Consider the following 26,739-nt stretch of genomic DNA (forward strand, 5'->3'; position numbering starts at 1 on the left):
TACATATACTACTACTACATGTACTACTACTACATGTACTACATATACTACTACTACATGTACTACTACTACATGTACTACTACTACTACTACATATACTACTACTACATGTACTACTACTACATGTACTACTACTACTACTACTACTACATATACTACTACTACATGTACTACTACTACATGTACTACTACTACTACTACTACTACTACTACAACATATACTACTACTACATGTACTACTACTACATGTACTACTACTACTACTACATGTACTACTACTACTACTACTACTACTACTGTAGTAGTAGTAGTAGTAGTAGTTTAAGCCTCTTTTATGAGTATTTTAGACCTATAAATGAGAACCAGTTTAAACACTATATTAACCCCCGTCAAGGCGGGTTTTTGGAATGATCATTCAACAAATGATAACAGTTTTCTTATAAATATGCACAACCAATTAATGCAATCACGGCTCGGTGATCATTGTCATGGCTGACAAATACCGAGTCATGTTCTCACCTAGACACAAGAAAATCTCTACAACAGCGGATGTATGCACTGAAATGGTGCAATAAATGACCTCAGCTCCACACGACGTCGTCAAGTGACAAGTAGCCAGTCGAGCGGAGAGACGTAGGATGGTTTGAATAAGTATAAACTCATTGATTTTTATATGAGATAAAAAAACTGTTCCATACTGTATTGACGTTTCAAATTATCGGAGATAACAGGAGACCCCATGTCGACTTCAGTTCAACCATGTACCGCTGAATGTGGTATTGACACAACCCTAGAGGACGAAGCTCATTTTGGAATTAACATCAAATACATGTATAGGTCTTCCGCCTTTGGTTCTGATTTGATGAGACACATCGGTCCAGTGGTTAACGATTACCGTGTCACAGAATAACGCCCTGACTCACTCTAGAAGTATGCAGAAAGACACCATGGAACACACTAGGGGTATTCGTATTATCTTTAGGCACATAGTAAGGAAACAGAGAGACCATGCTTTGACACAAGGACAGAGAGAGAGCACCCTGAGGTAAACTAACAATGGCCTGTCTAGGACATGTTAAGTCGGTGCAGCCAGACGCTCTAGGACATGTTAGAGACAGACATTTTAGGACATGTTTGCTTGGATCTTTGGGCACATAGTATGGAAACAGACAGACCATGCTTTGACACAAGGACAGAGAGAGCACCCTGAGGTAACGTCCTTAAATACCCAGCGGTTGAGTGTTTACAAGTATAGACATGCATGGGGTCCCATTCTTGATTTTGACGTTTTGAAGGTCGAGAAATCAATTAGAACATTAAATTTTACACTCATCTTGCATCACACATATTTGTTAGTGTTTGTTTCTAGTCGTTTGATTTAAAATGAAAATCGTATACTTGCAAATTACATGTCATACACCATCAAATTACATGAAAGATACATCATCTTTCAAAAGCGACTTCATTCCAAATAACTATGGTTGTAAGGAAGTACAAATGGTGATGCACTCTCTAAACATTCAATAATATCATATCAACATTGATTGACTCGATAAATCTCGGAAATGTTTTAATCGTAAATAAAAAATGAAGAGTCCCTACCTTTTTAGGAGAGTATATTTGCCGCTAACAGTGTAATGTGTTACTGGTATAAGATAGATTCTGTGGGACTTACACCAAAAGTATCACAAGTGATTAATAATAATTATGCACTTTTCCAAGGTGCTAGAGAAAACGAATATGATATTTGGATCAAATATGTAAAAGATATACTTGATAAATTTGGTCTATCTCATATATTTCATAAAATGTTTCATGCCGGTGGTTAAAGTCTCAAGTGGAATCAATCTTGAAAGATCAGTTTTACCAAAGTTTGAAAGTTGAGACAGAAAATAGTCCTAAAGGTTTCCATTACAAATACATTAAAAATCTATCGACTTTGGAAAATCATCGTTTCCTGTCGTCTTATGTATATTTACCAATTTAAAAATGCAGACCCTGTAACCATAAATTACCAGCTGATCGTGAAAACAGAACTTGCAATCTCGGTAAATCTCCTGCTGTAGCAGATGAATTTCATTTTCTGTTTAAATGCGAAGCTTTTACTTAACAAATAAAGAAATACATTCCCATTAAATACTTATCTTTCCCAAGTCTAATAACTGAAAACAGATTCTTTAAGCAAAACCTCGCTCAATCAGAAAATTTATCGAAATGTCTAAACTTAATTGATGAAAGTGTGTAAAAGACTACATGATTATTTTGTAAACTGTAACGATGTTGTACTATTTTGTATAATATTATCTATAATTGCACTTTCCGCCATCTTGCCTTTATGCGTATGTATTGTAAAGGTTTGATAATGTTTCTCTTGTACCGGCAAGGGTGTTTTTTAGGATAAAAGAATTTGGGTTGAGTTGAAGTATTGTTTCTAATTTACAAGACGAATATCTCATATGTGAGGATTAAGTGGCGTTTGATACATAGCCAACACGTTTCGGTTGGGCCAATGGAGTGTTAAGAAATGAAAATATATCTGGTTGTGAAATCACCTGTACGGTTTGCATGTCACCATTGATATTAATACGGTCGCGTCGATATTGGGTCCGTACAAAAATCCGCTCGCTTGATTATCTTAATGCAATCATGGTTCCGTGATCATTGTCATGGCTGACAAATACCGAGTCATGTTGTCACCTAGACCAGGGATCCTCTATATAGTCTCCCTGTCTAGACACAAGAAAATCTCTACAACATCGGATGTATGCACTGAAATGGTGCAATAAATGACCTCAGCTCCATACAACGTCGTCACGTGACGTGTAGCCAGTCGAGCGGAGAGACGTAGGATGGTTTGAATAAGTATAAACTCATTGATTTTTATAAGAGATCAAAAGACCGTATTCTATACTATATTGGCGTTTCAAATTATCGGAGATAACAGGAGACCCCATGTCGACTTCAGTTCAACCATGTACCGCTGAATGTGGTATTGACACAACCCTAGAGGACGAAGCTCATTTTGGAATTAACATCAAATATAGGTCTTCCGCCTTTGGTCCTGATTTGATGAGACATATCGGTCCAGTGGTTAACGATTACCGTGTCACAGAATAACGCCCTGACTCTAGAAGTATGCAGAAAGACACCATGGAACACACTAGGAGTATTCGTATTATCTTTGGGCACATAGTAAGGAAACAGAGAGACCATGCTTTGACACAATTACAGAGAGAGCACCCTGAGGTAAACTAACAATGGCTTGTCTAGGACATGTTAAGTCGGTGCGGGCAAACGCTCTAGGACGTGTTAGGTCGGTGCAGCCAGACGCTCTAGGACATGTTAGAGACAGACACTTTAGGACATGTTTGCGTGGAGGCAGGCAGACCACATGGATAGAAAGAGACAGCATCGCACGGCACACTGAATGGTGCAGTCGGACCATCCAGCTCGTCGCACACAGACGCTCTAGGACTTGTTAGCATGGGGTCGGACTCGCCTTGGGGCAAAAACTGTGCAGAAAGACCATCTCGGTACTCATCGAACTGGGGCAGAGACACGACCATTGAACACACTTGCCAAGGGCAGATAGACACCATGGGACACACCAGCTCGAAGCGGCCACAGTGCGCCGCACAACCAATTCTCGCGGCACCATAACTAACATTTACAGTGGAGAAAACTTCGTTTAACAAACTCTAAAACTAACCGATAATGACATTTACTTAAGGGTGCCCGTTTGAATGGTGCTTAAATATGACCATGACCTTCATTATGCCCCAATTCATTAATTTCGATACATGTATTAATACATGCACACATCACAAGGAACTCAGACTATCAGTTTCTAGGAGACAGACAAACTCTGGCCATCAGACGCTGAGGGATATTTGCATTGGTCCTGTTCAATCGTTACTGTAGCAAAAAGCCCGGATGAGTCATAGGCATGCCTGAGGGACGTGCGCGCATCATTGGCCGGCATGACTGGAGACCACACAAATTACATAATTCCTGTTTTTTGTGGAGAAATAATATGTTAGCGCTTCCACCAGTTAGACAATCAATGTTTGATAGACCTAATTTCACGGCCAGGCAGTGCGCAAACACATGAGGTCAGGGTCACCCGGCCATCCATGAATGTCAAGGTCACTGACTGCGGGACGAAGTGATTGATCACGCCAGTATAAGTCGGTAACAACGGCTGAAACATCACAATTATTGACGACAACATAATTTTCTCAAACAAACCAATAATTCTATTCAGAAGCCGGCTTTAACTAATAAAAGCTGTTTGGAAATTGATTTCTTTCATAATCCAAGTTTCGATTCTGTTCCCGGGCATTAAGGCAGCTTGTTTCAAATCTAGAAAAATGTTTTGATTTGGAATATGTGATCACTGAAGTGTGTGATATTAACTAGTGCTGGGGCATTATTAACCTTTATTGCTTTGCACTCGACGCGTGACTTCAGCAGAAGTTCCAACGTCATCAGTGGATGAACTAAGACGGATACTAAGACGGCGGTGGGATAGCCTGGTGGCTAAAACGCCCGCTCGTCACGTTGAAGACCTCGGTTCGATTCCCCACATGGATACAGTGTGTGAAGCCATTACTGGACTGTTGCTAAAAGTGGCGGAAAAACCAACTCACTCACTCACTCACTCTGATGGATGCGCAAGGACAGATGCTAACATGACCGAAAAAAGCAAGTCCTGGAAGAGAGTGAATGTTATTTCATACGCAAACAATATACCAGCTAAGGTGCAGGACGAACTAGCAATAACTAGCAATAAATCACTATCTGCTGTTGATAACAAAGTAATAAAATGTGCAGTAAATAGATGGCTACAGTAATATATATAGGTAGAAAATGTTCACGAATATGTGCATAGTTTGGACATATATATAAACAGAACATGATGTTCTGATGTACCTTCTCCACAGTACGAACATAATAAATCAGCAGGGTTACAATTGAAAACATGTTTGTATTTAGTAACTTTAAAGTTATTTGAACAACATCTGAACTTAGTCAAGGCCCGATTTGTACAGATTAAATACGAGTTAAATATCTTTCAGTATTAAGGTGAGATTTGAATTACCATATGTTGACAGTAAAGTAGCATTGCTAACATCTTGATGTCAATGCTGCCTACACATGTCTAAGACACGTTGTTTAAATTGCAGTATAAATGATTTACAGAAGCAATTACCATTGTTATGATAAAAAATCCACTCTGTCGGAGTGGGATGAACGTATTGTAAGCGTTGTCCGTGATGGAAGGAGTTCCGGTTCTGTATTTTAATGAAGTCGCCTCTTTGGCGTGATTACCTCTGGGAACAGTTACTCCTCTAATACACCTATTTACCAGTGCTTTGACTATTATATAAATGACGGGGCTATCACCGACTTGTTTGTCAGCTGACAATGACGTCAAAGCAGTTAGAACCTTAAATATTGATGTTTGGCTTTCCTTAAGAAATATTGCCTCTTTTTCCGTTTGAAACTTTTATCCTAGTTCGGGGAGTGCAGGGAGCGCGAGCGTAAAGAGGAATCTAATTCTTCGAATTTTCTGAAAAGAAATCGTCCTGATTATGAAAGTGTGTGTGGGTGCTGCAGTCCATGGTAGTAATATACAGTACAGGGGACAGATGTGCTGGTGCTCCTCATAGTCAGACAGCTGGCTGAGATGAAAAAGATTGGGAGGTACGCACCCACGTGCTGGCACACACACACACACGCACGCACGCACGCACGCACGCACACACGCACGCGCTCTTTTTACAGACACATTTATACAGTACGACTCTGTTTCAAAGTCATTTGAGTAAACTCGTCTGGAACTCAAATCGAAGACAGCAATCTTATAAATGATACCGCGTTTGGCTTGACTAGTCACCTCGACACAAACATAAGCTAATAAATACTGACAGCGCTCAATTTACCCTTCTCGGGTGCTGTAATTCGGGAAATGCACTCCTCGTTTACTTTATATAATTACTTCAGCACAGGTTATCAGTTTGACAGAGAGAGGTACATATGTGGAGGCAGCTGTTTACATCATGCTTTGGTACTTGCAATACAAACAGCAGCGCTTGTGGGCACATCATTCTTCTTGCAAGACGCTCTTATCACATATATGAGGGGTTACGTTTACTTTATTTCCCCATTACTTGTATGTTGTTGCTTCGTCTAAACTTGGGCCTAAAAGGGATACAGTAGGGAACATCAAAGTTGGATAGACGGACTTAGTGCAATATACGAGGGTGGTCCTCAGCATGCGACTTACTGCTGGATAAACGAGGGTGGTCCTCCGCATGCGACTTAATGCTGGATAAACGAGGGTGGTCATAGGCGCGTGACTTAGTGTGGTAGCACGTGGGGACTCACTGATGGATAAAGGTGGGTATGCGATCATCGTCGGCAACGGTGATGAATATAAATGGATGTCCGAACATAAGGATCAATGCTTAAAGGTAAACGGTATGTGATTTCGGGGAATGCATGGTCGAAAAAACTGGGGCAGGGAATCGCGGAAATATGCAATGTTGGATAGACGGGTATTATGAAGCAGGATTAACGAGACCCATGACAGCACAGAATACACGTACTGGAAATTGCTGTGAGACTCAAAGATAGATAATGGAGGGTATGTAATCGGCTGGGTTTTTTTAACAATTCTGGATAAACGAAGGTATGTACTCACGGCTGAAAAACTATGCTGGATAAACGAGTCTATGTGCGCTATACTGAAGGCTGTAAATTTTTGTTGCTGTTTAATGTCGCATTTAGCAATAATCCAGCGATCAATACTTTGATATACTAGGATATGCCAACCAAATCGTGTCTGACCACGGTTAGTCGCCCATTAAGGTAAAAGTGGGTTGCAACAGACCACGTCTAACCCGGGTTTTCCCGGGTGGTAGAAGTTGCCCAGAATGTACAATGATTTGTTGTTTGTGAATAAATTGTTGTTTAACAAGATATGAACACAACCCGTAAACTGTCAAAAAAGGCGGTTCTACCGACTGATTTAAGTAGACATATTATACGCGAAGACACCATTTAGTGACTTTACCATTGAGTAATGTCAACGGGTTGTTTCATCCTCTCTTTGTGTTTTCGATTCTAAAACTAAACTGAAAGTTCCTAAACCCACATGTGGAGACAATCAGGAAACAGAATCGGTTGATTACTCCACATTATCGTTAATCGTTGTTAACATCACTACTTCCGGTCTGATATCATTACCCGGATGCACTTCATGCATGGCGGGATGTGGGTCACGCGATGTGCAGAACTCCTGAAGTAGACTGGTGCGTTGATCATGTATGACGCAAACATGTTTTTATCCCCACCTTTAACTTTCTTTGTCCTTCTGCTGACTGAAGTTGTCAGTCAATAACCACTTCCTATTGGTCGATACCAACACGTGATCGGCCCAGAGGCCTTTATTAATAAAATTTTAAATATAACCCGATCAATGCCTTGTTATGTTACACATCGATACTGGTTGTATTAATAAAAATATTTCATAAGTTATTTCCGACCAAACAACAATATTTCAGGTCGTTGCGAGGCATGGGCGATGTCTGGGACTATTTTTAGCCGCGATGAGTTGCCTGGGCGCATTGATATGGATTCAAGCCTATAACGGTCTGACCTATAACGGTAAATGATAGATGAAGCGCGGGGGTAGAAGGTGGAGGTGAGGCACGTGGTGGAAAATGTGGATGGGAGCTTTAGGTGTACTTCCTGTTTTATACTTTTATGGGTAAAAGCATAGTTTAAAAGGGACGCTGTGGCAGCCTAGTGGTTAAAGCGTTTCTTGTCACGTGGAGGACCCAGATTACTGGGAGCCTAGTGGTCCCGGTGGAAAACAGTTTACGATTCCCCAGATGGGTACCATATGCGAAACGCATTTCTGGAAACCTCGCAGTGATACTTAGGGAGTATTGCTAAAATGTCTTAAAACATATCCCCTCACTAACTCACTCCCAGGATGCTTCCTGGATGTAACTACTCACGAAGTCGTGATGTTTTAGTTTTGGGTCGTGATGTTTTAGTTACGAATCAGTTATACTGATTGGCTTGAGGTTTGAGTAAAGGGATGTTGACTGGGTAGGGGTGTGGATGAATGGTGTTGAATGGAAGGAGGTACTATATTAAGGCTGTTGATTGGTTACAGGTATGGACCAATGGTGTTGATTGGTTACAGGTATGGATTAAGGGCGTTGATTGTTTGCAGGTATGGACCAAAGGCGTTGAAGGATGGATTAGAAATCTGACTGGTTGTAGGTCCTAATCCAGGTCCTACTGGTTGAGTGTTTGTTGGTTAGATGTATGGATGTTGCTCGACTTGGGGTACAGATGGAAGGGTGGTCATTTTTTCGCTTGTGGACCACGGGTACTGACTGGTTGAAGATACAGACCCTGGACCTAGATTTCCTGGATGCATAAATGAAATTTTAGTTGATTAGCTTCAATTATACCCTTGACATCTCAACCAATGGGGTACATTAAAGGTTTAGAGGGCACTGTCGGGGGTAATTTGACAAAAATACACCTTCCTGTTCCGCTTCCGCCGTTGGTCCCTTTCCCATATTTATAACTACCCCAGATCCATTCATTGGCTGCAATTATCATTATACTAATAAACTCTGAGACAAAGGTTGTTTCGCGACATCGTCATAAAGCTAGCTTCTCACAACTGATACTGTCAGAATAGTCGCAGGCCGATGGGCGATCTTGGCAAGTTGGATGCAAGTCCACTTTCTTTGTCTACAGATTATCGTTTAAATATATTAGTCCGTCAGTGATTACCCTAACCATACAGCCAATGTTTGACGTACATAACTACACTGTCAACCACGACATGTGCCGGAAATGGCTATCAGCTGAACGAAGCTTGTAATGGCGAATAAAGCGACGTGGTCTGGGTGAAATTGTCGACCTGCTAGGATGGAATGTGTAGAGGCAAAGATATCGTGTGTCCATGAATGCGGAATGATGTCACAAGATACCGCAGAAGATGATATTGAAGAGTGATATTTGGGAGAATGATATAGTGCGCGGTGGGCGAGCTGTCCAGGCTATAGTCATCCAGCGAGTTAAAGGTGCCGTGATCGAGACCACCTGTGACCACGTGTAAAACCTTTGTGTGCAGACTCTTCACTGTTGTCACAACCACTGGTATCCAGTACACAACCTTGTGCACTTAAAGAAACCCACGAAGCCGTTAGTAGAACTGGGGATGATAATACCGCAGGGTATGTACTGGGGATGATAATACCGCAGGGTATGCACTGGGGAGGATAATATCGAAGGGTATGTTTTGGGGAGGATAATATCGCAGGGTATGTGCTGGGAAGGATAATATCGAAGGGTATGTACTGGGGAGGATGATGTCATAGGGTATGTACTTGGGAGGATAATATTGCACGGCACGTACAGGGGAGGATAATATTGCAGGGTATGTGCTAGGGAGGATGATATATCAGATTGGTTATCGATGAAGACGGTGAAATTGCTGGCGAGAGGATGACAACTGTCGTGAAGTAAATTTCATTTGGGGATTTTACATGGTTCGCACGTGGGGCTCACTCCTTCTACCAAGGTAGCAGAAGCCTCACCACATGGGCGCCAATAAACGCCGGTAGAACTCGGCACCACTAACTAAGTAATTAATCAACATTTAGAGTAGTTAGTAACTGACGTCATTATACTTAGTATCCTTGACACGACGGGGCATAATGTAGGGTCACGTGACGTCGGGCAAAGAGGAAAAAAAGCTATTACACTCAAGAACAGCTCCGTGGTACATCGGAATGAGCAACCCCTAACCTGTGCTCATCTCTCCGATAATACAAGATATTGCACGTCTACTCAATGTAAGGAACACACCTCATTATGCAGCATAAAATGCACCGCTTAATAATAAGGTCGTAATCGCTGTTAATAGTCTGCATACACACTCTTCAGCAATTATCTCCCCTGTGAGGGGGCGATACATGGACGTTGTGGAGTCGGTTAGGGCGTGAGGGCGGAATGGGCTGGAAAAAGAGGTGTAAACAGACGAACGCGCCCGTGCTTACACCAGCTCATCCAAGCGCGTGAACACGCCGTCAGCAACGTCATTATCCGCTGTGTTGTCGTCCCAGCCCAGACACAACAATGGAGAATGTACGGAGATAGCATGGTGGAGTACCTCAAAACCTGCCTGACTGACAAGATGCGATTCCCACCTGTAACAGTACACATCTGTGCGATAAGTCAGCCGATCCTTATCTACTCACACAGCGGTATACGTGGCCTCAATAGTTGGGATAAGCATCTCCGGCTATCAGTGTATTATATCTCCATTCTAGAGGGATTAATTTCAGTCGATACCATAGCTACGATACTTACGCATTAAGTGAGATTCTAATGAAACGACGCAATTATCAGTTGTTTGGTAATGTTACAAGTATGCGCGTGTGGAGAGAGAGAGAGAGAGAGAGAGAGAGAGAGAGAGAGAGAGAGAGAGAGAGAGAGAGAGAGATCGAGATCGAGATAGATAGATAGATAGATAGATGCACATGCAAAAAATAGACAATCAAGTGCAATACATGGCTAGTTAGACCAGGTGAAGGTCAGCTAACTCGGGGCTATTTTACCTTAGGGACGGGTTCCATCTTCACAAAGCAACACTGACAGTATTTGTGTGTCCATGGCTGTCGACAGTGGACAAGTCCGTGAGGTATTCAGGTCAAGCAAGGTGTGAAGGACGAAAACACAGCCAATGGCTTACAATATAGAAGCACGTGGATCATCTGGTTAACAAAACAAAACTGAACAAACTAAACGTCGGGGAGACACTTCTTTTTTCAACATAGTCCCTCAAGAAGGTACCAGCACATCTTTTCCTGCTCCCGAACACCAGCTAATTTTGTACTTGGCGGCTCACTGCTCAAATCTGATATCACGAAGGTACCAACACATCTTCTCCTGCTCCCGAACACCAGCTAAATATGTACTTGGCGGCTCACTGCTCAAATCTGACATCATGAAGGTACCAGCACATCTTCTCCTGCTCCCGAACACCAGCTAGTTTTGTACTAGGAGGCTCACTGCTCAAATCTGATATCACGTGTAAATACACTCGTTTATTCAGAAACCGGAACAGGCAATTCCAGTGCTATTTACTGATTTACATAATTATTACATTCAAGGTAGAAAGTGGTCAAATGTAGCATATGTTAATGTTGGATTACACTTTCTTCGTAAAGTACAGATTCTAGTACTTAAAGTGGGTTGAGTCCCATCCGGGATTCGAACCCATCCAGTAAGGGTCAGGCCCCTAATTCAGCTGTCTAACAAAGTCAGTTGTCTAATCCGCCTAACTACTAATTCCTAAACTTGACTCTGTTGCTGTCTATGAATAAGCGGAACCGCACATCCAGAATAACAAAGAAAGAATACTCTAAAATGGGATATTTTCTCAAAGTCCAGCAATTCAAAACATATTTATTTTGTGTAGACATGAAGTAGATGAAACATATACATGCATGTGATTTGTTGAATTGTCACATCTCGTCGGTTGAAGATGTAAGCAGAGATCACACTGTCACCTATCAACTCAAACAACCACTTCTAGCACTGACGTAGGTCTAGATCACACTGTAACCTATCAACTCAGAGAACAACTTCTAGTACTGACGTAGGTCTAGATCACACTGTAACCTATCAACTCAAACAACCACTTCTAGCACTGACGTAGGTCTAGATCACACTGTAACCTATCAACTCAAACAGCCACTTCTAGCACTGACGTAGGTCTAGATCACACTGTAACCTATCAACTCAGAGAACAACTTCTAGTACTGACGTAGAGATCACACTGTCACCTATCAACTCAAACAACCACTTCTAGCACTGACGTAGGTCTAGATCACACTGTAACCTATCAACTCAGAGAACAACTTCTAGTACTGACGTAGGTCTAGATCACACTGTCACCTATCAACTCAAACAGCCACTTCTAGCACTGACGTAGGTCTAGATCACACTGTAACCTATCAACTCAGAGAACAACTTCTAGTACTGACGTAGGTCTAGATCACACTGTAACCTATCAACTCAGAGAAGAACTTCTAGTACTGACGTAAGTGTAGATTACCTTGTCATCTTTCAACTCAAAGAACCACTTTTACCACTGACGTAAGTGTAGGAGCGCAATCGTTTCATCTGCCAAAAGAAATACTACTTGAGATCTACATTTATATCTATTAGACATCTTTAGTCAAATTAAAATATTCCTTTTCAAACATGTCAAATATTGAAATAGTGCCAACGCTAATATGCCAAAGGACTCCAATGCATAGCTGGTTATCGTGGGCATTTGTATCTAAATTCATAATTAGTGCAACTTAATTTTATGTAACTAAGCAATATATTTTCGTGATTACAGCAGCAGTTCGATGGCGTGTGTGTCCGGATGTAGAGTTACAGCGAGTAGCTTCTTCCTGTGAGTGTTAAACTCGAGGTACTGTCTCCACAGACTAGTCTCGCGGCCCCTTTAACATACAGTGCGATGTCTTTGACTGAGGAAGGCAAAGCTGCCCGGCATAGAGGGAAACATACTTTCATTTGCTATTCATTAATTTCCCCTGCCTGAAACTGCGAGTTCTACATGATAACGGCGAAAGTCTCATATGGCCTACATGTTTGAAACACGCGATCTCTGCTCCGCCTAAACAGGTACTATTGGAGTGGCGACAGATTATACCTTTAATGTCTGCTGGGAGAACGTCTGTCGACCAGATTGCCAGCACGCGTTGAAAGTATTACAGTATGGATAAGATTTGTAGATATGTTGATATTGATAATACATCCGGGAAGGCTACATGCCATGGCCACGCTTTTGTTCCCAGGAAAGTTTAGAGTAATCTGACTCGTTTGCTGTGTGGAGGAGAACACACAGGGGCCCGGTGTTGTACCTGACTAGCGAGCGGTGTAGCACGTGTTCCATGACATGCAGGAGAAGACTTCCCGCCCAGGATAACACTGCCAGGTAGTGAACCCGACAACATCCCCTCCCAGCCACCCCAACTCTTCATTCCAAGCAGTCAAACGCGTTCTATTCAACCACAACGTCATGTCTTTCCACCATGTCAACTCAACGACAACTCCTCTCTACAAGACACTGGATCCATACCCGTTATAAGACTGTCTAGTCAACGATGATCTCAAGACGTAAACACTGACAATCCTTGTCTACTCAACGACGACCTCGGGACCATAAACGTTGATAATGCTTGTCAACTCAACGACGACCTCGGGACCATAAACGTTGATAATACTTGTCAACTCAACGACGACCTCGGGACCATAAACGTTGATAATGCTTGTCAACTCAACGACGACCTCGGGACCATAAACGTTGATAATGCTTGTCAACTCAACGACGACCTCGGGAACATAAACAACCTCCATCTCATCATTGAATGAGGAGGCGTAAAGCGTTAAATCACTGGTCTTCATGAGACTTCGATATAACTGTTTACTGTAGCTATAGGTCATCGGATTGTAAATAATAGAGTCTGGATCAGACAAACAAGTGATTATCCTCATCATTATTAGTGTGACCAAACAATCAATGTCGCCGAAACTGATCATCTAATCCATTGAGCTGCCTCGAGCCACAACCATGGTTCTGGAGCATTTCTAACCCAGACTCCACATACGTCATTCACCTGGAAAGAAACACGTTGGTAGACAGCGCACACTGTAGACAGTGACAGTGGCTGGTAAAGTGGGCATGTTAGTTGAGAGTGCACGTTGGCGAACAGTGTATGATGGTAGACAGTACATGCTGGTAAATAGCAAATACCATCCTGACCCGGAAAATGGATGTCATGTTGGCAGACAATGCGTGTTGGTAGATAGCGCCTACTGCAGATAGTGACAGTGTGTGTGTGTGTGTGTGTGTGTGTGTGTGTGTGTGTGTGTGTGTGTGTGTGTGTGTGTGTGTGTGTGTGTGTGTGTGTGTGTGTGTGTGTGTGTGTGTTTGCTTGTTGTTTAACGCCTTACTCAGCAGTCGTCGAGTATATCGGTAGTGATAGATAGCTGGTTGATAGTAGGTAGTGCCAGTTGGTAGACAGCCAGATGTGTGGCTGATAACCTGGAACAGGTCAAGGTGCCCCAGGGCAGGGATGTCAGCAGCGTCTCTAGTTACGACCCGGCAACTGCCCCGGCACGGTAACCACATCCGGCTGTGTAGACGATGTCGTGTACACGATGGTGTGCATGGAAACAATATCGCCCCTGTGCGCAGCACTCTCGGGTCAATATATCGCGGCAATATTGAGATGTTCTCATACATTCGGCATGTCACGTTGATATTTCGTTTTTCTCGCAGTGGGAGTCTTGCCGGCCTTATCAGATGTCCGAGCTATCGTTGTTGAACTTTCCGCAATCAGCAATGTCCCGCACGCCTTTCACAAGTTTTTTCTTCACAACCAACATGATGTTTGATGAATTACAATAAAATATTCATTTGGGCTCACGCTTGTAACATAGCGTTAAAGTGTTACTGGCGCGAGCGAACCCCTGTGTCCCATGCTTATAGTGGAGTGAGAGGGGTTTAGTGTCACTTATTGAGCGACCCTAAGCATAGCAGAAAGGGCTGGGCGGATGAGAAAATAATACGGTTCAGTGAGTGTGAGACAGGCAAACCATACGCGGTTCACAGTGTGGTACGAAGCTAACGATAAAGCATCGCTATACCACGACTTCGTCTCAGAGTGCGTGAGTGCGTGAGTGCGTGAGTGCGTGAGTGTGTGAGTGTGTGGGGTTTACGCTATACTCAGCAATATTCCAGCTATGTGGCGGATGTTTGTAAATAATATAATCAGGACAGGCAATCCAGTGATCAATAACATGAGCATCGATCTACACCATTGGGATACGATCACTCAGTACGATCACTCACTCAATCAGAATGTAATTATAGTAATTCTTCACTACATTTCTAATCAGATATTTATTTGTATGGATTAGCAACCCAGGCCATCCATTTTTATCTGTTGGACCAGATGCTCCAGAAGAAAATAGTCCAGGTTGGCACGTCAGCAGGTGCTTTTACCAGCAGGTTATCAGAAGACTCTTCCGGGTGACCAGGTAACGTGGTCACACGTATCACCATGGTTGCAGCTGAAACCATCAACCGTGTGATTAAAACACGAGTGCCTGTCAAATACCATTTGTCTTATCAGACCAGTTATTTCAGAAGGTATCTAATGAGCGAAAGTGAGCAGTCTACGTTTAGATGCCACGTGGCAGACGTTTAAGCGTCCAATCGAGGTATATGATGTCCACTATCATGGCTCATAAATACATAACACGCTCATGAATCACACAAAGAAGTTCGCTCCATATCTGGGAATTATCAATGAGATGACGATTAAACAAACAGGATCAGATCTCAGACCATTTCTATTAACTCCTAAAACCATGAAGCAATGACCCAAAACGTTGAAGAAGTCAACTGAAGAACGAGTTTATCGTCATTGACTACAATCAAGAAAGCAATCCGTCATAATCTGACCTTGGCTCATCACCATGGAGTATCAAATCGATGTCCCAGAATTCAATTTCGCACATGTTTGATGCCGGAGTTACTCATCTGAAAAGGATTTTTCATCTACACGTGCGTATCACGGAACTGTCTCACACGATAATCAACAATATTTCAGCAATATCACGGCGGGGGACACCAGAGTTGGGCCTCACACATGGTACCCATTTTGGGAATCGAACCTGGGACTTCGGCATGACGAGCAAACGTTATAACCACCAGGCTGTCCCAACGCTCCTACAATGCTAAGAGCAGAAGGAACCAATGTTAGATTCTCCATCTCAGTGGGGCTATTTTTCAATGTAAACATGTTTATCTCTTACGGGGATCTCTGAAAAGGATTTTTCATCTACAGGTGCGTATCACGGAACTGTCTCACACGATAATCAACAATATTTCAGCAATATCACGGCGGGGGACACCAGAGTTGGGCCTCACACATGGTACCCATTTTGGGAATCGAACCTGGGACTTCGGCATGACGAGCAAACGTTATAACCACCAGGCTGCCCCAACGCTCCTACAATGCTAAGAGCAGAAGGAACCAATGTTAGATTCTCCATCTCAGTGGGGCTATTTTTCAATGTAAACATGTTTATCTCTTACGGGGGCGTAACCAGGAAAGACATGACGTGCACGACTGGATGTGCAATTGCGTGCAAAGCACATGACTTCTTGGTGGATTTAGGAAAATCCAATTTCCCCTCAACCTCCTTTCCCAATTTTTTGTATTGGAAAAAAATATTGCTCTAGACCAGTTTTCCTGCAAAAGCGTATCTCCAACTTTACATAAAACACATGTCAGTGACACTGGAAAGGTTCTGAAACTGAACTTATAATAATATTCTAAAATAAATCTTGTAACATACCTCAGCAATGACAAAAAGCTCTTTCAGCAAAAGTCCAGCAGACTAGCTAGTACTGGTTATATCGGCTGAATCCAATAACTGCATCTCGTGTTGTGAAAACAACTTGAAAGCTGGAATGCTAGCTATTATACAAACATAATTTGAACAAATGACAGTTAGGTGGATCAACAAGAAAAGAAAGTCTTTGCAAAGTACAAATCATGATGTTGACATCAAAGTAACATGAGAGTTATCCATCTTTCATAGAAAGGGAGACTACTCCCGAAAAAAATATCCACGATATAATACATGTACAAAGAATAGCCAAAAGGAATATGCGAAGCCACATGTCAAGTATGATACTACCTTACTATCAAAATGAATCATATTCAGGGACAAAGCGTTAGTCTGTGTACGCCAGAGCGAGTATTTTTGAGTGGGTGAATTAAAGGGTCATTTTAACCAGTATTTTAATTAAACCACAGCCTATCGTGTACAGAGAAATATGGTGACTTACAAAACTGCTACCGAGCATACCAGCGAGACCTGGGTAAAACTCCATTAGATACAGAATGGCTCACTGTTCTGGCTAATCTATGATCTTATCAAACAGATCCGCGGCAGATACTTGAGTAAACACGTTCACCTGTTTACAAAGCATAACACACTCTGGGATATTACTACGCAATAATTAGACAATTTGCTAATGCTGGATTTCAAATAAATAGGCGCATTTCCGGTTTGCGACAGCCATAAAGCGATTGAGCTGCCTCAATAAGCCATAAAACACGGCTAGTTGCTCCGCGCTTCCAAGCGGTTACAGAGAATAGGATAACAGTTATATTAATTAAGTGTGCGTCTGACATGGCGCGGAACATTTCTACAGCGGGGAACGTAGTGGGTACTGCGCACTCTGGTCGCACATCTTCCTCCGCACGAGCAGGGTACGATGGACAATTTTCAGGTTGATGGCTTGAGGGTAGAGGGACTATTTTTCAGATAGATGAAACGTAAAAGGCACTATTCATAGACGGAGTGATGGGTGTAAGAGTCTGTGAGGTTAGATTGGACTATTTTCAGATGTACTGTTTGAGGCGTAAAATGTGCGAGGGTAGAGCGGTCAGTTTATACATGGACTGTGTGACGTGTGGAGTGCGAGGGTGGAGCTCGCCTTTACAAAGAGGTAACACCCGGTAACAGTCACCCTTTACACACAGCCCTTTCCCAACCATGTCTCTTACAGTACACGTTGCAAACACATACAACATTCACAGCCAGCACCTCTTACACACTTGCAGCTAAGGCGGCGAAGTAGCCGTGTAGTTCAAGCACTTGCTCTTCAGGGCGAAGATCGGGTTCAATTCCCAAATGGGTACGATTTACGAATCGCGCCGTGATATTTCTGGAATTTTACGAAAACGGCATAAACCATATTTACTTTCAGCACCTCACCCCAACTACTGCTAACACCCATTCAACACCCTGTGTCCACCATCAGTAACACCCGGTCCCATCACTCATCCCAAACCCAGTCACACGTCTCAGCACAAATCATATCTCTGACACCAACTCTCTACACACATTCACCTTAACACCCAACCATTTAATCCTTCTCCACTTTTGGGCTGTCTGAAACGACTTGCACAAAAACTCTTTTGCATATTTCACGTTTAAAATAGTTTGAATATCTGGTTTCCGAGAGCCTGTAATACACAGCCGTTTCCACACCAAATCTGCTGAGAAATGCTAATCATCTCCAGTGATGAACTCAAGGCCAGTGCGTACTCTCTTCCTCCTCTCGCGAACCTCGTCAGTGCCTACCTGTAATAGCGCGGACTTCAAAGAGAATAGGCCGCTCAACCAGGTGAAACCGAGCACTTTAGCACGCCGCCCGGAAGACCAGGGTTTGTAGAGAGGATGGAGGTCTGGCCCATCAGGCTTTTCCTGGTAATTCGCGGCCTCGGAGTCGTTCACCAGGCCCTGCTACGTGGAAACTGCTTATTACAAGTACCTGTCAGTCATTATGTAATCCCTCTGCACTATGCGAGGCATGGCGAGGCCAAGCACGTGTACTTATAACAGGTGCGATTACATTTCAGCTGGATACTTGTAATACGTTTACAAATTGGGGAGTTCGGGGTCGTGTTATGTTGATATCGACGATTATAATAACGATCATTATAATCATCAATATGTTGTACAGGATATATATGTATACAAACATGAAGCTTAATATTAGGTTGTATATTTTTTAGTCATATGAAATAGACGAGAAACTGGGTCTCATTCCTGCTTGGCTTCCGTGAATCAGGGGAAGCAACGAAGCATATGGGTCCACGAGACGAAGCTGTTCAAGTTTGCCAAGTATGCATGTTTGTGGTCTTGGAGAGTGTTTTTAATATAGGTTTGCCTCTTGAAACGCTGAGGGTGTTCATCGGTACGTTTAGCAGCATATACTTCCTCGGTAGCAGCACCGACTCCACTCTAACTCTATGTGGGGAGCCCCGCGAACGACGGTCGATGCATCACGACTCCACGACAACTACATCTACTTATAGTCTACATGGAAACTCCATACCCGACCCTACATCATTTCTGACATGGAGCTTGTTCGCCGCTTTTTCTAAATGATCGGGCTGTAGACACTGATATCAACTGTAACAGTTTCTGTGACAAGCAATATAGGTCTACCTTGAGTGAGTGAGTGATCATGCTCCAGCATTATTGCGGCTATGTGGCGACATTCTGTTCTGTTCTAGACAAGACAATCCAGTGATCAAATCATGAGCATCTGTGTACACAACTGGGATACAGTGACATATGTCAAGCAAGTCAGCGAGCCTGGCTAGCTATTCCCTAACCTTCGTAGCCCTACGAACGTCTTAGGCCTATTCGTAACACATCGGGTACGATCAAAGTTACGAATTCTTAGGGCTACGAACGTTTCGAGAATAAGAGCCCTGAACACCCGACCCCGTTCGTCCCTTCTTCCGGCAAACATTGAGTTACTTGAAGACAGATAATATATAGCACGGATTCTGACAGTACAAAACTCATTCCGTCACAGACAATTTTCCAGTGAGTGAGTTTAGTTTTACGCCGCACTCAGCAATATTCCAGCTATATGGCGGCGGTCTGTAAATAATCGAGTCTGGACCAGACAATCCAGTGATCAACAACATGAGCATCGATCTGCGCAATTGGGAACCGATGACATGTGTCAGCCAAGTCAGCGAGCCTGACCACCCGATCCCGTTAGTCGCCTCTTACGACAAGCATAGTCGCCTTTTATGGCAAGCATGGGCTGCTGAAGGCCTATTCTACGCTTCTGTGAGAGAAAAGATAGCACTGTTTCTTTGGTGATAGACAATATAGCACTGCTTCTGTGATAGACAACATAGCGTTTCTTTCGTCACAGACAGTATATCTCTGCTTCTGTGATAGACGATATAGTTCTTCTTCAGACACAGACGATTTAGCACTGCTTCTGAGAGAGATGATATAACACTGCTTCCATGAGAGACAATAGAGCATTACCTCTGTGACAGACAATATGCCGCTTATAAAGGGAAATACAGCACTGATTCCAATACATATATAGCTTGACAGACATAACAGTAATGCTTCTTTGACACAAAATAAAGCACGTCTTCTGCGAAAGGCAATACAGCGCTGAGTCTGATGTATAGTATAGCACTGAAAATGCTCTTTTGTGATAACAGATACCTTGTTTCTGTATTACATACTACACTATGGCACTGCTTCTGTGATAGAACAGAAGAAAGGCAATACTGCAGTTACTCACTTGCAGCCAATGCAACCGTGATTTTGTGACAGACAGAACAGCTCTTTTTCTCTGATTGTAAATGCGACAATCGTTTTATGTTAGATAATATAGCACTGTGATGACGGCGTGTGTCTGCTTCAGTGATAGGCAATAGGAAATCCATTCCGTCCCGTCGATTTGACAAGGATTTCGTGGTTCAAATATAGCACTGCATATATGATAGACGATATAGCACTGCAATACAGTCACAGTTCCCTGACGGATAATCTGAAATTATGAGTAATATGCAGTGATAGATGATATAGCCCTGCTTCTGTGCCTAGGAAATCATAGCTGATTCATTTACATACAATGCGACAGTGATTGTGTAGGTTTGACCTTCGCGTCTGTAACAATGATATCATGGCCCACAGATTAGTGTCTTTCATATTGATATCATGGCCCACAGTGCAGTGTCTGTGAAATTGATATCAGGGCTCATAGATTAGTGTCCGTAATAGTGATATTGATATCATGGCCATAGAATAGTGTCTGTTATACTGATATCATGACTAGAGAATAGTGTCCGTTATAGTGATTTCATGGCCCAAAGATTACTTTTTGTGATATTGTTATCATGGGTCAACTACCGAGCCATTTACCTGGTGTGTGCCACGCAGATAACAAGGATGGAGCAACATACCCGTGGTGTGTGACGCGTAGCTAACAAGGCATGGATCCATAATGTTGCAACACAGCTATGAGAAATCATCGCACAATGTGCTCATGGCATGTGTCGTGGAGCTACAAAGGGGATGGAGCCGTGCAGGGCATGCAGATAAGCAGATAGGTGTATATAATCTATGGCAACGTTCCTGTCAAGTGTTGGAATGATAGCTGACGATGGTTTGTGAAACAAAGATCGCAAACGAAGAACAGAGCGTTTATCACCCTCCTTGCAACTGGGCATGCACGGGAACTGTATCATGTTGGTCAATAATTCCGTTGAAGGCAATCGGGTGGTGGGGTGGGGTGGAGGTATCATAGGGTGAGTAGGATGAGGGTAGATGGGGTGGTCACAGGTGGTCAGTCTGATCTTGTTCCAGGCATGGGAACGGCCGGACTAACGACTGGCGAAGTCGTTGTACGTTTGTATGTAGTACTTAGCGAATAACCGCTGACCCTACAGTCAACTAGATCTTACAACCGGCTTTGTCCCTTGACTACAGATGACAAACCCTCACATAGAGTTGCTAAATGTTTCGGAGAATGGAAGGCGGAAGACCCCGCTTTCTTGTCCCTGGCGAAGCGTCGTATTTGACGAGGGACACATGTTATGATGAAAGTCACGACACGTCAAATATTTGACAGGTACCTCTGGACTGGTCGGTGGCGGTTGTGGAATCCACGGCGTCACGCGCCTCCATGGTGACGGTCGCCATGTCAACACGGAGGTGGCGGAGGGTGCTGGTTCTCACATTCACGTAGTGTTCAGGTGACAGACACAAAGATGTTCTGTTTGGACATAAGACGGCGATAATCTCAGCAAACTATGTCGCCCCCCAATCCCGCCATGGATTCTTCAGCGCCGGGGATTAGGGTGAATTCCGACCTAGTGTCACCTTAAACAATTCATGCCCTAACGGACAACAAAACATCTTCTTAGAACCAAAACTGTTGAAAAAACTAAAAAACTTGTTTCATTTAACTTTCAGATTTGTCCCACTTGGCGGAGATTGGCGAAGGGGGAAAAACTAAATTCACTGTTTGTTTCCAAAACTGACAGCGCGTGCAACACTTTCAGTACGAAACGTTGGGCGCGAGAATAAAATGTGTACCTACCTATTGAAGCAGCGAACTCGTCAAATCCTTGCTTGCACTCCTCTTGCCATTTGCCGATGAAGCTGTCTAGAGACATGGTTAACGACGGTAACTGGGGTATTCCTACGTGGTGGACCGCTGTCGTGAACGATGAAGAAGCGGCACTGAGATCAGCAGTCGACTGACGCTCGCTTCTGCTGCTGCTGCAACTCCGTGTTGTGAGTAGGATGCTGTGAGACTCTGCCGCTCTCCGCCACAGATGTTGTGAATGGCTCGCCAAACCGTCCCACTCTGAGTTTATAGATGCCGCGGACTAATTGCGCGGGGACACACTGGCTATTCTTACAAATCCATATTCACTTACATAATCAGTCAAACAAGCAGGCTGAGGAGAACATGTACTCGCACGTCAAGTTTTTTCCCCCTGAGGATTCTGTCCAATCAGAAGGCGGTATGAGCAGTTGGAGAGAATGGGCGCGAGCCTGCACGTGCAGGGGGTGTTAACCTGGCAGCTAATCACACTGGGGGATTCCCCTCTCTACTTAGTCGGGGCAACAGTTAAAGTTTCATGGAATAACCTATCTCAGCCCTTCGACTGAATCGTGTCAACACTATACAGCTGTTGGGATATAGAGGAAAACCAAAACTTGGCCTCGTGTACTGTACATATGCGTTGTGTGATGATGGGTTATGTCATATATCGAACATGTTTTGGGATAGGCAGAGCAATGCGAACTGTAAATCTGTAAATAAAGAGAAGATAACGCACTATACAACCCTCTCTCGACATACAGCAGCTGGAGTCACAGAGTGTGCGATCTTTAGGACCATGGTCCAGTCAGCTTTGTCATCGGTGAGGGTACTTTATATATCTCCTGTCGAACGTGTTATACACTTACGACATGACATACCATCCGTGCAGTCAAGGTCAGTATGCCATGTCCTCTATACAATATGACCTGTCAAACGTGCTATACACTTACAACACAACATACTACCTGTGTTGTACACTTGTACCATGTTCAGTGTAAAGTATATAGATATCATTACACGAGCAAGTGTATCATATGACTTATAGGAAAGGAGTGTGAATTATGCATTACAAATTTCACACGAGTTTCGTATTAATCGTATAACACCCTCGCTCGAGTGTAATGATTTCTTTTTATCTATTTCATGTATGTGCATGTGTCCAGTAAAACAGGGTAAACAAGTGTGACGGCCCTCTTCATTGACGCCACGTTCAATTGTTTAGTGACGTCACACACGACAAAATACAGAAACAATGGTTGCTAGGCAAAATTGATATATGCACATGTAATATATATGAAACTGTTTATGTTCCACCATATAGGTGATAAAGCATATTATCTGTATACCGTGTCATCCACTAGGTACACTTACACAACACCATATCATCTGTGCTGCACACAGCAATATACAATGTCATCACTTACAATATACCGTACGATATACCGTGTCATCAATACATACCACACACGACATACCATGTCATCAGTGCATATCACACACAATGTACTATGTCATCAGTGCATATGACATACGATATATCATGTCATCAATGATTATCACATACGATATACCGTGTCATCAGTGCATCTTACATACGATATAGCGTGTCATCAGTGCATAGTACTTACAAAAAACATATCATATCATCACTGCATATCACTTACGATATACCATGTCATCCGTGCATATTACACACAATATACCATGTCATCAGTGCATATTACTTACAATATATGTTAGCACTGCATATCACTTAGGATATACCAAGTCATCCGTGCTTATCACTAATGATACTCCATGTCATCAGTACATATTACTTACGATATACCACATACTATTGCAATAGTTGGTCGTAATAGACTATCGCTATCGCAAACGTTGTTTCTCTCCGAATAGTCACCCCAATTCATGTCATTGTAACATAAGCTTACTCTTAATTATAACATACGACAGAACAATACAATTTCGTTATGCTTGCACCACGTCGTATGTACGATTTAAAATATCATCAAACATCAAACCTCTTTCTGTTACGATGTCTTAACATCTTCACGGTGTTGCTTACAAATATATCTAAACCTCTTTACTGCAATAGTATAGTGAAATACACCTCCTTACAAGCTGAAGTTACATATTACTGGTGAATAGTCAAGCTTACCATCTTACTGGTGCATGCTCACGTACATCCTCTTACTGAAATATATTCAAGCACATCATCTCACTGATGAATAATCAAGTACATCATCTTACTGGTGAAAAATCAAGTATACCACCTTACTGATGAATAATCAAGCACACCATTTTACAGGGTGTCCAACGAAGTCATCTGCGACGCACTGAAGACACCTGATACATAGCCAATTCTATCATCGATTGTGTTGACAGCCATACCATAACATTTCTTGCGCACCATTACGACACAGTGCTGTATGTGAGACACAGGTGACAAGAGGTGTATGTGAAACACAGGTGACGAGAGCTGCATGTGAAACACATGTGACGAGTACTGTATGTGAAACACAGGTGGCAAGTGCTGTATGTGAAACACAGGTGACAAGTACTGTATGTGAAACACAGGTAATAAGTACTGTGTGTGAGACACAAATGACAAGAGCTGTATGTGAAACACAGGTGACAAGAGTTGTATGTGAAACACAAATGACAAGTGCTGCATGTGAAACGTAGGTGAGAAGTGGTATATGTGAAACACAGGTGAGAAGTGGTGTAAGTGAAACACAGGTGACAAGTGGTGTATGTGCAACACAGGTGACAGGTGGTGTATGCGAGACTCAGGTGACAGGTGGTGTGTGTGAGACACAGATGACAAGAGCTGTATGTGCAACACAGGTGACAAGGACTGTATGTGAGACACATGTGTACGGAGGCCGCATACCAGGTATAAAAGTACCGCATATGGGTCACATCAGAGTTATATCAGGAAACAGTCTTCGCCGGCTCAGAACCAAACTCCGGTGCAGTCGGAAACTCGACCAAGACTTGAGATACGTGAGGTTGACAATGCTTTCACGTTCACAATGCCAACATGTGGACTTCGTAGCTACTCGTGTCTTTACGTGACCGCCATCTGGCTTGCCGGAATGGGACGAGTAGTTACGAATGCGTTGACAATAGACATACAATTAATAAATGTTAGTTAAAGTTGTGCAACTACAGTTATGACCCCCTTTCACGCTAACGGCGTTCCAGGTGAACATTAAGTCTTCGCTCGTTGACAGGTAGTTTCTTCTGTTCAGATGGTACCCAAACTGGTACCCAACTGCATACATTACAATTGGTCTCCTGTTTATGTCCTCTGGGTATTTATTGTAGTCTTGAGTCATAATAGTGATTACAGGGAACTGATTATATCTCTTTGGAACGACACAGAAAGGAACATTACTCTTAACATTGCAAATGGTAGCCCTACGATCAAATCGTCGACTACCACGCATGTTGGGCAAAAATGGAAACTTTCAAAGCAGCTCTCTTGTCTCAGACTACTGATATTTAACATGGAGACGTACTTGTCATATCCTTAGCAATGTGTGAGTAGTATGTCTAGATACAAGGCAAACCACCTGTACATTGGCGATCGAGATACAAGGGGAGACAATCCTAATCCTAATTTGTATCGCTCATTCTATCACAAGCCAATAATGAGAGTTAATTTAGCCTCTGACTTGCATCGCTTTTATCTTAAACTTAATTATCCTTGCCAATTTTTTTCGTAACTCAAGTTCGTTTACATAATATATTAATGAAACAGTACCGTTTCTGAAACCATTTAAACAAGCTTAAAATAAATGTTTATGAGGAGGTCCATGTCGTTGGTTGCTATAGATTGGTGCAAGTAATAAAAACAAGGAGACGCGGAGAGGGACATCATCGTTAGGTATATCAACATTGTCTTAATGAGTTCCGGTACTCTTTATCGGGGAGTTCCTGGACTCACGTGAATCTCGTTCCCTAAGAACTGATGACCTTTCACTAATAGCTATGATACACCTTGTGCATTCTGTACTTTTAAAAATTCCTAGAGATCACAGATCATTCCGAGTGCGTACAACACTGAAACGTTGACGTGCACTTACCACCCGGTGTTACTCATGTTCATATACCCCTCTGAAACATGCCAGTTGCTCGTCCCATCCTGTCCGCTGCTGAACACAAACACATCGGTTTCACTCGTGAAAGTCTCCATTAAGCAGACACACCAGTCTCCTTCTCACATACGCCAGTCTCCTTCTCGCATACACCAGTCTCCCACTCTCACAGACACACCAGTCTCCCTCTCACACACACCAGTCTCTCCTCAGACACCAGTCACACGCTTACACATAACGGTCTCCCTCTAAGACACACCAGTCTCCCTCTAACACACACCAATCTCTTTCTCAGGCACCAGTCTCCTTATCACATACATCGGTCTCCCTCTCACAGACACAACAGTCTCCCTCTCACAAACACACCAGTGTCACTCTCTCTCACACACACTAGCCTCTCCCTCAGACACCAGTCTCACTCTCACACACAACAGTCTCCTTCTCACATATACCAGTCTCCCTCTCACAGACACACCAGTCTCCCTCTCACACACACCAGTCTCTCCCTCAGACACCAGTCTCACACTCACACACACCAGTCTCACTCTCACA

At 43.0% G+C, this 26,739-nt stretch overlaps 1 protein-coding gene across 1 annotated transcript in view; it reads right to left on the minus strand.

The window, feature by feature from the left end:
• Positions 1–22,723, minus strand: part of LOC137273530 (fatty acid-binding protein, heart-like) — a 44,264-nt gene extending 21,541 nt beyond the window's left edge. Inside the window, exon 1 of the mRNA XM_067806260.1 lies at positions 22,073–22,723. Coding sequence (XP_067662361.1) covers positions 22,073–22,148 — 76 coding nt within the window. The 5' untranslated portion in view covers positions 22,149–22,723. The remainder of the gene's footprint in view (positions 1–22,072) is intronic.
• Positions 22,724–26,739: the final 4,016 nt, after the last annotated feature.

This window comes from Haliotis asinina, chromosome 2 (genome assembly GCF_037392515.1).
Source record: "Haliotis asinina isolate JCU_RB_2024 chromosome 2, JCU_Hal_asi_v2, whole genome shotgun sequence".
NCBI lineage: Eukaryota > Metazoa > Mollusca > Gastropoda > Lepetellida > Haliotidae > Haliotis > Haliotis asinina.